The 18,552-nt window shown below is 41.0% G+C and overlaps 1 protein-coding gene across 2 annotated transcripts in view; it reads right to left on the bottom strand.

The window, feature by feature from the left end:
* Window positions 1–15,711, bottom strand: part of igf2bp2a (insulin-like growth factor 2 mRNA binding protein 2a) — a 46,384-nt gene extending 30,673 nt beyond the window's left edge. The window contains exons 1-2 of one of the 2 annotated variants that reach the window (XM_034110436.2): window positions 15,224–15,711; window positions 14,029–14,089 (exon numbers count right to left, since the gene is read on the bottom strand). In XM_034110436.2, coding sequence (XP_033966327.1) covers window positions 14,029–14,089; window positions 15,224–15,398 — 236 coding nt within the window. In that variant the 5' untranslated portion in view covers window positions 15,399–15,711. The remainder of the gene's footprint in view (window positions 1–14,028; window positions 14,090–15,223) is intronic. The other variant, XM_034110435.2, reaches the window with a different exon arrangement.
* Between the last annotated feature and the right edge of the window lie 2,841 nt (window positions 15,712–18,552).

The raw sequence follows: 18,552 nt of genomic DNA, 5'->3' as shown, positions 1-18,552 counted from the left end.
GTTTCCAGAAATTAGACGTAGATGCAGCGAAAATCGACGAAGGCCACTTTCGAGGGTCGTTTTTCCATACATCTGCAGGCAGTCTGTAAGGGCAATCCGACAACCCACACAGCTCTAGTTTACGCTGGTAACGACCTAAAGCACACCCCTCAAGTCCAGAGATATAATCCGAAGACATGCAGCGATTTCTTCGGTCGTTAATTCAGAAAAAAAACCTAGTGCGCTCTGCCTGGCTACGTTAGCTAGCTGTTTATATTTGCACCTCTAGGATATTTGCACCTCCAGGAAAATGGCCTATTTATATATATATATATGGCGCGCGTTGCATTGTGGGTAGCTCGTGACGTCACTGTGTGTGAAAGAATAACCTCAGCTCAGTGAGGTAAGGACTCTCTCAGTGTTTAGATAGTTCACTTTAGTGTAAGTTATCTCAGTGGGTCTCAAACGGTTTGGTCACCATTTATGTAAACAAGTATTTGCGAGGAACACATTTATATGATCATTAGCCTATAGTTATTAAAAAAATAAGAGAATAAATGAAAAACGGGTATGAAATACTATAGGACAGTAACACAGGAATACAGTTTAAAAGGGGAGTGATTAGTAAAATATCCATAAAGAAAAAGTAAATCTGTGTACAGTTCTGTTTCATATGGATGCTGAGAGATGTAGGCTATCCATAGCTCTCTTCATTTTGCTCTCAAAGTGCACCAGATTGATGCATTTAACTTCAATATTTTAAAAATAATCTTTCCGGGGGAGCATGCCCCCAGACCCTCCTAGAGGAGATTAGGTCCACCGCCACCTAAAACATGTTCACATGAATAGGATACTAAATACATTTGCACACTTTTTATATGGTGGCCTATAGTGCTGCGTACCGGTAGGCCGAACCGGTACTGGACTTGTAAAACGTTTCGGTTCAAGTCCGGTTAAAACCGGAACGTCGGGAACCGGTACTTGGACTCGCAAAAAAACTAGCACTTACGTATATTCTGGTGTCTGTGGTTATTTAAACATTCCCTGATAAACGTTATTCAGCGTCAATAAATGAGTGCTAATCCCAGTGTGCTCAGTGTACAACATCACATGTCATTTACCTTCGATTCACGGTTTGAAAACGTAGCATTTCACCACATGCTAATGCTAACCGGAAGTGAAGAATTTTCAGAATAAAAGTATTAAGTAAATAGTGTGAACTTCCGGTTTTTTCAGAATAAAACTGATTTAAATTAAATCGTGTATTTAATTCAAAATTACGCCATATCAACATTGATTTTAATTTCTAACAGTATGTATGTACAACACTATGTGTGTAGTATACTGTATAATGTACACATGTAGAGTTGCAGAAAAGAAAAGGTGTACAGACAGTACAGTACACTCTGACTGTTCAGTCACTACAGTGTATACTGTATAGTAGGTGTGTAACAGTGTAATGCGTATAGTCTACTCTACACTCTACCTTTCAGCAACGCTTTAGGGATTTAGGCTCAGTCAGCTCAGGGACTGTTTGGTTACTTTAGTTTGGTAAATTAAATAAATGATTGAACTTTGTAGTAGTTCACTGTAGTTGCTGTCATAAGTCATTTGTAGACTAAGTGGCAAAAAGTGTTTTTTTTACATTTGTACTTTGTAGAGAAATGTAGACACAAGTTGGAAGGGAGCACAATAAACCTGACGAGTTTGAATTTGAGTTGATTATTGTTAATTTTCAATTGATAATTAGCTCACAATAAGTTCACTTTAGTTACTCACACAACTTGACACAAGACATGGGTTCAGGTCCGGACTTATAAGTCCGGACCTGAACCTGAACCTCTGGACTTGAGTCCGGACCTGAACCTGAATGTGAGTCCAGGTACGCAGCACTAGTGGCCTATGTCCATATGTTTCTGTTTTGGTGGTCGTGCCACAACCGTGCATGCATGCACAGGTCATAGGTGCGCTAGAAAATAGCACTACACCCTGCAATGTGTGTGAAAGACAATAGACTTTACAGCATGTTTTTTTAAATTGAAGTTGCGTTGCTGTTTGTGTGTTGGTTGTTGACGGCAGTGTGTGCCCCCCCTTGGTAAATGATTGCCCCCCCATTCGATTTGTTCTAGAGCCGACCCTGCCTCCATATAGGAACACCAAAACAAATCTGCAAGCGTTTACAGGCCGGCAGCTTTTATCATTCCTGGCAGAAAACATACAAGGCTGGTTCCCCTCTTTAACAATCACCCTGTCTAAGTTGAAGGGGCTATTAGGAGTGAGGGCTGAACTGAAAACATAGGTGCTCATTCTTCAAGACAGCCATAACACAACTGCTCTGAAAGGGCTGAGTTAGTGTGAAGGCTGGGTAGAATAGAGTACAACCAAAATAATAACACAGATTATAAGATTGTTCGCTCTCTGTAGAAACATCTGTAGTGGGGGGCTGCTTTTTTACAAGGACACTAGAAGCCTGCAAAAAATGACCAGTGATATGAAATGCAAATCAGAGCTGCTTTTTGTCTGCTGGCATTTATGTTATTTGATCAAATCTTTGTGTGTAAGAGTGTGTGTATGTGTGAATAATGTGCCTTTAGCGAACGGATACGCCAGCTTTGATGATGTCTGATGATTGGAGGAAGCAGCAATACTGTAAGGCCACGTTTACACAGAGACGAAACGGGTTGTATCTGCTACAGTTCTCTATCGTATGGACGGTTCGTCCACACGAGGCCTTAAAACGATAACGGCTCCCAAGGTGGGTAGATCTGCGGACGAAACACTCTGGGGGGGAAAACGGTGTACGTGTGTGCGTCCTATACGATCATTTCCTGATAGCGATGACGCCATAGCCCCGCCTCTCCCCACCTCTGCTGCTCACCCCCGCGTCATTTCACCAACAACAACAACAATGGTGGATCACAGGGTTGCTTTCGTGCTCCAGACGCTACTGACCATGCTACAGATGTTAGTGCAAAATCTACAGCTCCTCTACCACAACCATCAGCAACAAGTGGACATGGAGAACTACATGAACTACATGTTGCTAAATCCACCGCGGAGAATAAACAGAAGGGCAACCAGGCAACCATGGCAACCATACTCGGGAGGTCTTATTCGCTGCTTTTGGTGTCTTTTGTGGCGGAAGTACAGCGCCACTTACAGGCCCGGCATATGTACTACAGCGTTTCCAGCAGGTCGAGCGGTCTCGTGTGGACGGACACGTTTCTTGAGCCGATTCCGTGTGGACGGAAGCCTTTTTTGACGTTGACTAAGGTTCATTTTCGTTTTCGTCTCCGTGTAAACGTGGCCTAAATGTCTGAGGTGGTCGTTCATCCATCAAACGATGCAACACCTACACTTGTCAACAGGAAGAAGAAACAAGTCCTTTAAATTCAGAAGTGCAGCATATTTGATGTATCATCTTCAGCTGCTCTGCATCCATACTGCTGACATCAAACTCTCCTTTGAAGCTTGTCATTCTATATCTCTGTAATTTATTCTCCCGCAATGTTGAGCGACCGGAAAACGGCCTGCCTGGAGTCACTCCTCAGACCACTTAAAACAAAACCATCTAAGCAACAATCTCTGAAATGAACTGTTGCCTCCCGCTTGGGGGAATGGCAGGAACACACACGTGTGCAATGACATGGACACACACACGCAAACGTCTAGTGTTGTTGAAGAATTTCACTAGCGGTAATCACAACTCTACTAAGAATAAACTGCCTGTCTCTGTTACACTAACTGATGGGGCGGCTCACATTCAGCTTACGGTACATAACATAGAGTTGTACGTTATTTACACCCTGTAATGCTAACACACAGCCGGCTTCATGTGCTGTGCCAGGGGAGCAATGACTGTGAGCTGGAGGGAGGCGGCGAGAGACAACGCACGCAATCTAGGTGGTACGCATGACATGTTACGCTGACACAAGACATTCACATGCAGGGAGGAGGATGATGGAGGGAAGACAAGCACCGAATGCTGCAACGTGACTCCCTCGAGTGAGCTGCACCTTGTGAAATTCAACAAAAAATCCCCTGAACATGTACAGAATAAGCGTGTTAATGTTCAGTAAATTAATGCGGGGGAAAAAATGCAATCTTTCAAGACCCCATTCACTTTTGCAACCCTCCAACGTGAGCTCATGCATGGCTGCTTAGGCATCAAATATTTACTATCCTGCCGAGCTGAAGATGTCCGTGCTTTTGCCTTTGGGTTTTTTCAACCAGATTGTGCTCTGCTATAGGGACACTCTTCAATTTTAATTGGATTTGTGTCAGTGTGTGCTTCATTTAACCTGACAGGGACGGACAATTCATCAATCAGTGTCATTACGTTGTTTGCATGTGCGAGACAGAGATGCTGCTGAAGAACTCTATGCTAAACACATACGCCCAATCAATCAATCGGCTAGAATCCCATAAAATTGCAATCTAATTTGTTCGTTTTCGTTCGTGATCTTTAAAGGTCTCCTATTATACAATTTTTAGGCATATATTATGGGTCTCAGATATATAAAAATCTATAAAAAACATGTCTATGATGTGTTTTGCTCAAAATACCAAACAGATCATGCATTTGAGACATCCCTCATATCCCTCTATTCCAGCCCTGTTAGAGAACTGCAGGTTCGGGGTCCTTAGTTGGAAAAAAAAAAAGAGGAGGGGGAGCTAATGCCTGCTCAGAATTCTACCGGAGATACAGCTAAATGCCGCCGTGATTAAATGGCATATCATGTTCCAAACCACATCAAGGATTATTTCTTAAACAGTATGGAGTGTTAGGGATGCTTGCTAATGTAAACAAAGACCATATTACGTCGTGCATTGTTTCTGATAGCAACGCTTCTGATAGTGCCGTAGGTCCACATTTAGGATATTACATCATATCGGACACAAATCTGGATCAGCTCTGTTGTACCCCCGTTTTTAGAGATTTGAGTACGGAGGAAAAGGGAGAGGGTTTTGTTTTCTGACACTTTGTGAGTTCCCTGACACACCGAGGACACATATGTATGTATAAAAGACATCAAAAAGTGAATTTTGCATGATAGTTCCCCTTTAACTCATAAAAACAGCGCATTTAAAGTGGGAACATAAACGCTTATAAACCTCAGAACTAAGATAGCACTCACCCTTACAGGAGAGCTACCGCAGCAGCTACTGCACCCATGGGAAACCAAGAGTATGGACTGCTTAGTGAAACACACACAGATTGACCTCTTCACGATAAAACATTCTGGGCCTCCAGGGAAACATTACCGAGGGTCAGCGAGAAAACAACTAACTACAAACGGTTTTTTTCACATTCTGTTCACTGGCCCTGTGTGTGCAGCTGCATGAAAATACTCCACTGAAATGTTATGTGGTGTGATACAATCAGAAGGACTCCCATAGGGTCCTCCTGTTTCCCTGAACTCTTCTCTACTCTTCTCTTTCTGTCCCTCCATTGGTTTCTCACTAACACTCTCTTTCACATACATGCTCTGTCTCACAGTGTGACTGACTGGGTTTTGGCATGGGCTCGGTCATTTGGCAGGGGGGCAGATGGAGCCGTCCTACTCTCCAGCACCTGCCCGGTCTCGGCAAATCATAGTCAGGATCAAGCACAGCTGTGTAAAACAACAGGTTTTATGGCATGTAATAATAATAAACACAAATTCTGCTGAAACTGAAGGACAGGCTAAATTGCTGCCACGGCTGAGTTCTGTAAAAACCATAGGGTTGCACACAGTGAATGTTTTAAAATGTAGATATGGTTTACATTATAAAAATAATAACAATCAGTGGACCAAAACGTAGGATTTGTTATCAAATAATTTAAAATTGGGGGAAACAATACCCGTTGGAGCTAGCGGCGGCAGCAGCAGCCGGTTAGCTCATCTTAGCATTAAGACCAGAAGCAGTCAGTATGCTATGCTAAGATGAGCTAAGCAAAACTGTGCTGGTTGTAGCTTCATATTTAATGGACACGCAACCAGCCCAGGGGTCAGTTCCTACCCATGAGGGTTTCACAAGACCCCCCCCCACATGTTTAATGATTTATAGTTCATCCAACCTTCTACAAACATTAGAATTTTCCCCCAGTCTTCTACTTTCTTCAGGCCTCTTATTTCTTGCACTGAAGCTGATATCTACATTTAAAATGTCTCGCTCTTAAACTAAAATAAAGTTGACTGCACAGTCTAAAGACAGAGTGGAGTTAAATGTAACGTACGTTGTAATGCTCAATGTTGGGATTTTCCTTAAATACATTTTTATTTTATCATCCGCCTAACAGCCTGGAATCGGTTAGTTTATAGATCTAGAGAAGGCAAGATTAAGGGCTGATATGGACAATTTCAGTCAAATGCACAGCCATAAATCCTCCTGTTTGTGAGCAGACCCATCACAGTCTGCTGTGTGAGGGGTAAATCCTTTACAAGCCACCCGCAGCCTCTCTGACAGGGGGGAAGAAATGCTGCCCTCTATCAGCAGTGCTCATTTCTCCCCACGCAGGAGAGCCCACACACACTGAGAGGAAAGCGAAAGCATAAGCATGCGTGTGGGTCATAAACCCGTCCTTGACTCGGAAGTCTTCTCTTCAGTCAGAGACAGAGGAAACACAATGGTCAGACTGTGCTCCAGGTTGTGTCAGAGGCTCAGCTGTTTGCAGACCTTACTGTGGAAGACTTGTTCTGTTGGGAGGGGGGGGGGGGGGAGTTTCCCAGCTTCCGTTGCATACATATGGAAAAGGATGGAACTGTTGGCTCCGAGTGGGTTTATGAATAAGAAAGGTCACAAAAGGGCTGCCGCTGTGACATAGATGGACAGCCCACTCAGCAGTTTTCTCTGCCGCACTTGTGGGAAGAAAAATGAGCACTTGAAGGTTTCAATGAAGCAATAGCTTTACACAGCCATTTTTATTGAGGCCCCTCACCATGCCATGTTTTCACCGTCATATAAAATCAGCACTCTGACCACAGCACACCCGTAGCTTGGATTGCAGGCCGGGGCTTGCAGCTAGAAGTGCAGTCTCCACTCTCCTGGGAAATAGGTCGAAATTACAGGGTCCCAAAACTGACAGCAGTTCATAACTAATTTAAGCTGTAATCATGGGATTCTGACAGTGATATCAAAATATATTTTAATGATCACTTGTAGAGTGAATATCAGGGTGTTGCTGCAGTTAACTCAACTTTTTGTTTTCTGCAGATTATGTGGCGTAGTGTTCTGTGCACTGGAGGACTTTGGGTGCATTTTCTGAAAGCCTTTATCGCTCCAGCTCTCCTCCTATAACGAAGAAAAACACTCCAAAACCGGTTCCTATGGCAACCTGGAGAACCTAACCTGAAACAGTTGGAAATGAAGAAAAGCGCTACCTGAAAACACACACACGACGACACACATTAAGTCGCACAATGGCACAGTTTTGCTCCTGCATCAAGGTGCTGCTAATGTGAAAAGACTATACTTCCACATCTGCTGTTTCACAGGAAGCTGACTTATTTGGAATTATAGCTGAATGCAAACAGGACTACACTATTCTCTACAACCAGGGATATTGTGCACAGTAGGATGCATTTTACTACTCTGAATGGACATAGTATTTAGAATCTCGGAGTATAAATATCTTCTGGCTAGATCAAAAAGTTACGCTTGAATTTCACATAGCTAATTTTCCTTTGCTCAGTATTAAGCGTATAATTGATGCCGTGTTCTTGCCTGTGTTGCATTATGGTGATGTTATCTATAGACACGTCTCTGCCTCCCATAGTTCCATATTATCACTCCACCCTTAGATGTATTACCATTTATTCAACTCATCTATGTATCTTGTATGAAAAGTTTGGGTGGGGGCGTCGATAACAGTAAGACGCCACCGGCACTGGATTCTATGTATTTATACATAGAAATATACATGTAGCCATGAGGCTCCTAAAGTCGCTGTTCCTCACTGCTTTGTTAGTTTTTTAAATACACCTAGAGAGAGCGGGGTCTAGCAGAGTTTTAGGGTGTAGTGTAGATTTTATTTTCATTTCTTTATGTTACTTGACTTTCCAAGAACAAATGTCAATTTTTATAAAAGTTCTGGTTCAGGATCCCTATGCCTGAACCCAGTAGTCCCTTTTAGTAATCTATTCATGATACTAAAGAACCAACTACCCTTCACCTTCTGACTCTGAGGGCCCCTGCCCCCCTTTGACCCCACCTCTCCCTAGAACGTCAAAGCACGGTAAAATAAATGTGCGAGATACAAACGTCGGATAGAAGAGATTAACAAAACCATTTGACCTGGTTGAAACTTCAGATCAACAGCAATCCCAGCGTGAGGCCCTGAGCCAGCGTAACGGAGCCTCTTCATGAGTCTCGATCCCTACCACTACTACTACGATTGGCTGCATGTAAGCATTACGGCCCCGTGGCTCACCCAGATTGGCTTTTGGGAGTTTTTGCCATATTCATTTCACCTGTCCAAGACCCATTAGGGCTATAAAGTTCCAGAAGGGTTATATGGTGTTGATATGGGACAAGGACGGGGTCTGGCCGTGTGAGAAATGCCACCTGCTGTGCGCCTCAGCTGCCCATCCTTCTACAGCCACCACACCCTACTGGGCACACTGTGAGCACTGGCACACGGAGGGGTCAGTCAGAGTAATAAAGTGTTCCTCCAGTGTGTAGCTTTTAGCTGGGATTGTATAGCTTTTGTGTTTCTCCAAGCTACGTGTGAACATATCTACACATAAACCCCCATTGCCAAACACTCATATCCACATGCTGCACACATACAGACAGACAGTGCAACAGAGGGATATAGAAAAGGAAGGAGAGACAGAGCAGCCGTTACATCCTCAACATACTTCCCCCAAAAAAGAACATGGGTACTAACTGCATTACTCATAATCATTATTTAGAATTCATTACATATTCACATGCAGCACATTTAAGATTCCAGCAATTCATCAAACCCTGCCTTGCTGAATAGCATCCTTAAACATCTGCTCAAACTCATGTTGCTCAACTATGTGAAGTATTGGGACGGCTGTCATACTTAGATTTTGTACAAAGTGAGAATAAAAGAAGATATCATTTTCAGAAATTGAATGTAATTGATTAGAAATACAAAGTTTTGGATGACTGAGATCATTTCTAATAAATGTAATTGAACTGCTAATAGTGCTTCTTACCTACCTGTCAAATACTTCATATGATAGATGAACATTAGTTTGAGCAGATGTTTTAGGATGCTGTTAAGCTAGGCAGAGTTTGATTTATTGCTCATGTCTTCAATGTGCTTCATTTCAATATTTAATGAATTATAAATAATGATTATGAGTAGTGCGGTATGTTACCAGGTTGTTTTCAGGAGGGGAGTCATTTTTAAATGAACAGCTGCTCCATATTTCCTTTTCAAAATCATGCTGTTGCTAACAGTATGCAGATATTAAAATGTGTTTTATTTTCTAGTAACAGAATGAGGATTTTTCATCAGTTACAAGAAGAAGAATGGCTGAAGTGGCTCAGATAAAGGAGGCTCCATGCTGCTAATCTCTGAGGGTTTGTTTACTTCTAAAATGGACTCTATCAATAACTCTCATCATGAAATACTAAGAAACAGTGAGAGGAAATGTGTAATAGACAGACAACAAATAAAAACGCAGGCAAAATAATGAATCATTCTGCAGTAATACGTTTACTCATGCAACAGGTTGGAGCGGAATGTGAATTTCAGCTTACTGAGAAATCAATCTCTACAGTTGCTGCTGCGATGCACATGCAAGCGTCTGTAAAAAAAAGAAAATATTCCACCTCTTGGGGAGTTTAAACAGCGATTCCACTCCTCTGTTAGACACACAATGAATTTAAAATGCTCTCACATCTTATCTCGAGGCTCCTTTAAGCTATACTGTATACTCTGTTGCACTAGCAAGTCTGTTATCACTTCAGGAGAAAAAATACATCCTATTCCACATTCAAGCAAAAGTTAATAATTGCTATACAATATTGTAGCGCTAAGAGAACAGCTGATATTTAAATGCAGGCTTCAGCAGATACCAAACAAGTTGTCATTATTTCTTGAAGTGCAAATGGAGAACCTTCTAGTGTTGAATCCTTTTTCACAGGAGCTCTGTCAAAGATAAATTATTCCACAACATGGAGTCACTCTTAATGAGTGAAAAAACGTCAGACGGAACAAACTTAAGTTAAAGACAATGACTGGCTCTGTAAGGCGGAAAATTAACATAGTTGAGAGACACCTCGGGAATCTGCTTCAATCGCTGGACTAAACGGATCACTTTGAGCCATCGCTCCTCACAGACAGGGGACATGAGGAGTCAGAGAGGGGGGCAGCGGATGTGGCTTTAGAGGGAAGCAGTGCACTGCCTCCTGCTATCACTCCGGACAAAACTGGAGTCTAAATTGGAGAGCTTCCCCTACACCCAGGATCAACTGGGGAGTATTAATGGATTCGGAGTGGATCAACTGATGGCTATCGTATTTCGCTGTTTTGACTCAGTGCACTGATGACCCAACACACACATGTGCATGTGCACCACTGTGGTGCAATGCAGATGTTTACACCCACTTCTTGGTCTGTATCCTTTGGTGTGAAAAAAAGGTATTGCAACCAATTTAACTTTATTAAACAACACTCACATGCAAATGGATTTCTATGAAGTGCACCAATTGTTAACATGTGTTTCTTGTAGTACTAATAAAATGTACCACATGAGTAAGGACTCAATCACAAATTCATCACATGTTCTTTGAGCACAAACGTTTTTGTTTTTACCTCTCTTCACCTGGAGTGAAAATTCCAGGTGAAGAGAGGTAAAAACAGAAACGTTTGAAACGTTTGTGTTTGTTATCAATGGCTTGAACAGCAAATAAAAAATCATATATATTGTTCAGTGAAATGTGTTTACCGCACAACAACAGGACCCCACAACAACAGGACAACACACTTCACAAGCTTGATATGACTCACACAGAGGAGTAACGGTAGTGGCTTTGTCCACACCTTCACAGCCTCGCCTGTTGATAATCAAACCACACTGCATACTGTTTATATAGGCCCAATATCAATTAACATCAAGTCACACTCTATTTCCTGGTGTTGCAGGGACACAGTCACCTGCTTTGCTTAACAAGAAAGTTTACAAAGGTAAACAAAAATATGGTTTTCTCATTCCTGGTATCAAAATAAGCAACCATTACAAAAAAGTAACAAATACAAAATCAAAATGTCTGAAAGATGTTCAGGTTTGAGTAAACAAACCTAATATTTTCTTCAAACTAAGATGTATTCTTCTAATCAAATAAAGACAATATTAATTAAATAATTATTGATAATCTTTCTACCTAAATCTACTTTTTTTCTCTGATGTTTTGAGAATGTAACTGTATTTATTATTTGATAACCAAATGATTTAACTATTGATACTTCAAATCTACAATTACAATTAATAGGAGAACATTTCCTTTTGAATAGCAGTTTTCTCAGCATCGAAATACAAGATGAATTTATAGGAAATAACCTACATTATTATTATTACACTTGTTTCACGATTCATTTTGATAAAATCATTTCCTAAACTCAATTAAGGTGCAACTTGTGATTCTTTATTTTGCAAAACAAGAACCTTCAAATGCTTTTATAAAGAAAATCCAAAAGATAGTTTACTTCTGCTAAAATGAATTATATCAAAATGATATGAAACCTGACCTATTTGGACTACTCTTAAATGTATAAATCAAAAGTGAAATAACATTACAAAAAGAAATACACCATCAAAAATGCATCTATTCTATGTTGATTTTAAATTGCATTGGAAAAGGCCCAATCTTTTCAGATTAAACCTATTTACAAACATAATTGTATTACAAAGATAATTTAATAAAACAATGACAAAGTTATCCCTTAAAATTTGATATAATTTAAATGGTATATACCACTATGCTTATTAGCACACTAAAGACATTAACCAACAGAAAAACACAATAAAACCCAATTAGCCAACTACAGCAGCCTCACAAAGCCCAAAACTGCCAGCAGGCCTGAAGATGAGCTCCCACATTAATATGGCAACAACAACTGTCAAATGGTTCATTCCTCAAGCCCTGTCACTATAGTACCCATGCATACATTACAAATATAATTCATAACAAAATGTGTACATTATATTATGATTTGAATAGAGGATTTAGACATAGGAAATTGTTTCTAAAGTGTACTTAAATATAAATGTTTTTTTCTCAAAATATCTGAGAAAATTCAAATGGATTACATCTACATATTAATTATATTGGAAATGTGCATCAGGTACATCTCTACATCCACTGCAGGACGAAACAACGCATTTTAAGATTTACATGTGTAAGTAATGAAAATATTTCTGTAATAATCTCCAAAAACCCTACGTATTGAATATACAACGGTAGGACGTTTTTAACATCAATGTAAATGATCACCGTGGAAAAGCATTAAGTTATACCTCCACGTGAGATTTCACCCAGTTTACACTGATTCGAAATGAACACCTGTACGTGTCATACGCTGCTCTCATGTCGACCTCACAGATATGGTGAAGATTTCACTTTACATGCCTGTTCAGAACATGCGCACACGTCCAGCAGCTCCACACTGCCTATTGGACACATGCAGGCACATGTATGGACATTTTCTCTATCTGATTCCGCCTATAGCCGTGCAGTGTGTAGGGCCATCATGGCAGCCATTATGAGGCTCTCCCAACATTGCCATGGCCTACGTGCACGCTAACTGTGGGGAGTGGCGCAGCATTTTACACCATTTTGCGCTTTTCGGCTTACAAAACGCCTTTAAGTCGAGCCATAAAGCGAGGAAACAACACAGCAGCTCGAGTATTGGACACTTTAAAACATACAGTTGTTTTACTTTACGGTGTGCCACAAGAGATAGAAAAAAGCGAGGGCTGTAATGCAGGGAAGTGTAGCCTGCACTGAAGGGGGAGGACTGCTGGAAGAATAAAGTATGGGTCACGTGTTTCTCCACAAGGGGCTTGAATATTTACCTTTTTGTCACGCAATGTAGTCTTTCCCTAAAGCCAAAGTCATTGTTGTGAGAGAGAAAAAAAGGTGGAGCTATACGTGTTGAGAGTGTATAGGCTGCACAATCTGCCACATACTAAAGAGTGTATTACGCATTACGTAAAGGGGGGATGTTTAATTATTATTTCCATGCAATGAAACGCTTTTATGTTTTTACACTGCGTAGAAATTGACCAAAAGGTTCCTTATGTCGTACAACAAGTGCTGTGTTTTGGATTTCAGAGTAAATATAGATTCGCTCACAAACATTCAACTCAAGCTTTCCTCGCGCACACACACAACCCTTGTTTCTCACATAGGCTACATACACACATGTATAGGAGAGGCTCAGCTGATTGGTATGCAACTCATCGTGCAATGCAGTGTTACAGTCAATATTGAAACCTAACTTTATCGCTTACATACTGGGGAAACTAATTATGTATGTGAAGCAGCATAATACGAAAGTGTGATTACAGCTTATACAAGATCCAATTAAGAGGCCATTATTACATGCATGCGTGGGTGTGTTTGTCATGTTTTACAGTGGGATAGGCCTTGCTGCAGATCATGCGATAGGGCAGCAGACACCGTGTGTTCTGTGGATGTTGGGATTAAACTGATTCTTTGTCGCTTTGTTTCTGTTGTTTAACCACAATACAATTACATGTCCCTCGCCAGTAAATAAAACATGACCAGGAACGTGAATAATCACACACAGAAGCCCAGAGAAGAGGGAAATGTGCGAGCTATATTTCACAGCGGAAGCCTACAGGTCACAGTCAGCATGGGGCGGATGATGACACAAGAGAGAGAGTGTGTGTGTGTGTGTGTGTGTGTGTGTGTGTGTGTGTGTGTGTGTGTGTGTGTGTGTGTGTGTGTGTGTGTGTGTGTGTGTGTGTGTGTGTGTGTGTGTGTGTGTGTGTGTGTGTGTGTGTGTGTGTGTGTGTGTGTGTGTGTGTGTGTGTGTGTGTGTGTGTGTGTGTGTAGGCCTACCTTAGTTTTCTTGGAACAGAGTAGTCTATCTCTATCACCTTTCCGTGTAATTCAACATTACCTGTAGAGACGAAAATTGATAGTGTAACATTATCTGTATGTCATGAAAGCAACAATGCAAACTGGTAGGCCTACACAGCAACACTTTGAATCACTTCACCAAGTAGGTGCGTCCCCATTCAAACAGCCAACCCCTAGAAAAAGTACTGTACCCGGGCGCGTTGTGCGCAGGGCGGCGGATAAACTACTGGGTATGTTTGGATAATAACAACCTCACCGAGACATTTTGTTGGTTAAAATGAGTAGAAATCGGCGCGAACATGAAGCATGATAAGCTTTATAGTAGGGGGAAATGAGCAGCCATGCTTTCCACTCCCACAACCCGTACAGTGCAATGAGGGGTATTTGTTCTGCTCTGTTAAGAATGCAACATCAAAGAAGAGATGGTAAAGGAGAATGACTTGTACTCTTTCTATTCTAGGTAGGTTTCTTTAATTCTCCGTGACTCAGCCGGGGGTGCATTTGAAGCGCTCCTCGGCGAGGCTTGAACACGGGTTTTCGTTATTATGAGTGGCCTGGCGCAGCACGGAATTAGCGTCTCACCTCGTCCCCCCTCAGCTACCTGTTTATTAGCTCTTTCCTCCGGACCCCCATGACCCACCTCCAAGACACCTCGTAAAAACATACCCAGACATCAGAGGAACATGGATCTGACAAGTTTTCCGCGCTGGCTTTGCTGTGCTCTCTTCAATAAAATCAAGATAAAAAATAAGTGAAAAATAATTATGCCGACCCGAACCATCAGACCATCCCATACATTCCAGCGGGTGATTGCAAAGTAGCGCCCCACACTATCGGAATCTCCAAAATATAGGTTATTGTGCACGGTAATGCCGAAAGGAGGGCTAGTGTTTTCTTTAGGCAATCGGGCACTAAAGCACTCAGTGTGTCCTGTGATCGATACATTATCCATTTTTTGTTGGAGCGTGCATGGCTGAGCGTTCATCTAAACTCTGATGGCACACGGATGTGATCGCAAACACTGTCCCGAGCAATAATACAAAATAATAATAACACAAGCAATGATTAATATTTCGGACACACCGAGCTATTATGTTTTAACCTGATCTTGCAGTTTGACTCGCTGTGAATTGCCCCTGTCACCAGCAGCATCACTTATCAAATCCACACTTACCAGAAAGAGTCTCTATAACCTTTATGGCCGAGTTCTGGTCGGGGAAGTCCACAAAAGCATAGCCGGATTTCAGCAGGACCTGGTCGGCCACTGGCAGCTTCTTCTCCCCAAAGAGCTCCTTCAAGTCCTCGACAGTGACCGAAGGACTTAAATTCCCAACATATAGTTTGTTCATGATCTGGAAGGAAAAATCTCGTGGGGATATCAGATCTTAACAGTGAGAGTGGCGATAATTCAGAGTAGTAAAAATATAAAAAATTAAATGAAATAGAAAATCTGACGGGATAAAAAAAACCTAGCAATTACCCCCCAGGAAATTACTAAACTATAGGCGACCCCCCAGCACCAACTCTGGCCCCGGTCTAACTCTTTTAACAGGGACTGGGGGGGGAAAGTGTCGTTACGACGCTTCTCTGGAGCCAACAAGCACCGCCTCTAAATAAAAAATCTCCCTTAAAAATCACAAGAGAAAATGTTTGGAGGTGCATGTGCGATCACTCCTGGTTCTCCAGCGTGGAAAGTATATTGGGGAATGAAAGTGTCATGATGATCACTCGGTATATTCAGCAAAGGGATGGGCTTTAAGGAAGCAGAGGGGTTATTTCATCAAATCATAATAAGGGCCGTGCCTTGGGTCCCTCAAGCCTGGAAGAGTAAAGCCACTGCGCGGAAAATCAAGTCGTTGTCACTGTACTTGTCGGCCCAAACAGTGTCACCGATCCCCACAGTTTGCCTCTTATTTATTTATGAGACACAGAAATATGGATGTTATAGAGCTGTGGACGCAGGGGGTCCACATCTCGCCATGGATGCCTGTTTGAGATTATAAAATGCAATGTAAAATACAAATATCTGAGCATTTTACAATTTTTAGGACTTAGTTTCAATAATAAAACTGCAAAAGAAGAAGAAAACAGGGTTTTGTTTTAAAACAATACAGAAAGTGAAACCTTAACACAGCCGTTCTTGTAGACTCTGCCCTTGTGCAGAAATGACTTTGAAACAGACATTAATGTTGACATCCTTGTCAGGTATAACTGATTAAAAGTCCTCAGACCTGCACATTTTACACATTACAAAAGGTGATGGCACTTTTGTTTTGCATTTCCACTTGTGGATAGTGCTAGTGGATGACTAAGACTAAAACTAAATAAATCTATTTTTTTCCCCTGATAATTTATTAATAGTTATTTTAACTATGTGGAGGCCCCTTCAGGGTCACTCAGCCAGCCTTAGCTCATATGGTATAGCACATTAATGGGATGTGTCTGTGGGTGTGTTTTGGAGGTGTGTGTTTGAGGGTGTGTTTTTGAAGTATCTTGGCAAGATTTCAAAACAAAAGCTGAAATGCAAGGGGAAGGGCTGTGGAGCTGTATGGCGACAGGCTGCAGTGCTCGATCATGGCATGGATGTGAACCTACAGCAGCTACCAGGAGGAGGAGCCTGAGCCTACAGCACTGGAGTGTTTCTACATGTGACTAGCCTCTGCCTTGGAACATTACTGCCACCCTGCTGTAGTGGAGAGTGTGCCAGCAGCAGGAGTGACTGTTCCTCTGCTTGTTTACGTCAGTGTGTGAACAGAGGAATGTCCAAACTGTGGCCTATTTACAAAACAGCTCTTCAGTTACCTTCCCGATGACATGCTAACGAGTTGTTGCAGGCCTCTCTGATGCCAGCAGAATCCTTCTGAGTTCATATAGCATAAGTACTTTTAACAGCAGTACCATTTGACTTTTCTATAAGTGAATAAACACAAAGCAGTTTAAATCAATCACACACTCAGGATATGTTGGCATCCTTTCTTACTAACATGTTATGCCCTTCTAGGTCAGTGTGCTCACAAATAGTGAGGGAACACAGAGTGATCAAAACAAACACACACACACGTGGACTTGTGGTACAAGAGGGGAAGAAAAGGGCGCATGTTGTTTTCAAGGTGTGGTCGACGGTGTCTTTTTGCTTTGCTCTCTATTGTCTCTTCATCTTCATTTCCTGTGTTTGTCATTTTAACTACCCATACTTTCTTAACTCTCATCCTGATCAACCAATTCTGATTACAACAAAGGAACAATTTAACAATTAATTAAACTGGAGAAAAATATATAACGTTTTAAAAAGATGTTAACAGGAAGGGGTGGGGGTTGTATACAGGAAGCAAACAACAGCATTACAAGAAAAACAGGATTAAAACGAGAAATACATTTTCAGTTCACATTATACACTTTCCATTCATATCTAGATCTAAAAAGTAAATAATTCTGCAATGTTGTGCACTATAAAAATAAACTATTGACTCCACTATTGCTCACAAATGCAGTTTTAAGGAACTGGCAGTTTAATGATTAGTTTGCTTTTTTGTTGGATTGCTCTTGTGTAAACCTTGCTAATGAGATGTATTGAATACAATCCTTCCTGTTCCCTTATTTCAAAGCAGTGTTTTTGTTCAAATGTTTGAAACAAGCAACACAAGCTTAAGAAACTTTTAAACACATAAATTGTAAGTAAATACTGCACTTGTGTTTGAAGCTTTTACATTTCTTTAAAAAGGCAGTTGCTGTAAGTGCCTGACATAAAATCCATTAATGAAGATAGTCGCATTTGGTGGATATTTAAAAATGAGGACACATGAAACCAAAATGATCAGCATTGCTCAGTCAAAATAGTTGAGTTGGCTGTATAAATATATAATATTTGGTCAAACAGACCCTTTAAAATAACACCGACAGACTACAATAAACTGAAGCTTTGACAATTTACTCAGTTAAGGATGTGTAGTACTGTAGTGTACCAGTAGGGGTCAATGTTGGACTGTCATGTTGAGTAGCAGTTTAAACTAAATTAATTAACTTGTTTAGCTTCATTTAATAAGGGTTCAGTTTTCCTCATCAGTTTGTTAAAGGATGATAAAGAGTGCCAACAAATAACCATTTCATTTTACATGCTGTATCTACATTAGTTTAAAGTTGTTACTGATACGCAGTGGCATTTAGAAGACAGATTTACAGCTCCTGGTCAGGGAATATTAGCTTGATAAATCAGACTGAATTGCCATTTAGTTTCACATCATTACTTAAATGACTCAAAGGTCTGGAATCGCAGGCTGCAGATATTTGTGTCATCTTTAATATTTGCCACAGGACGTATTAGATAAGATGGAACTGGATTTAGCCATATCTATGCAATTATTGTTTAATATGACGGGATATATCAATCCAGTAAGGGTCTGTTTCTGTGTAATTTCATAAGTATGAAACAGGTAGCTTATCTTTAAGCTTATGACAAGTTTCAAGGTTTAAAAAAAGAAAAAGCATTTTAGACTAAATTGAGCT

Source organism: Pseudochaenichthys georgianus, chromosome 21, assembly GCF_902827115.2.
Source record: "Pseudochaenichthys georgianus chromosome 21, fPseGeo1.2, whole genome shotgun sequence".
Lineage (NCBI taxonomy): Eukaryota > Metazoa > Chordata > Actinopteri > Perciformes > Channichthyidae > Pseudochaenichthys > Pseudochaenichthys georgianus.
This window is presented reverse-complemented; position numbering and strand designations above follow the sequence as displayed.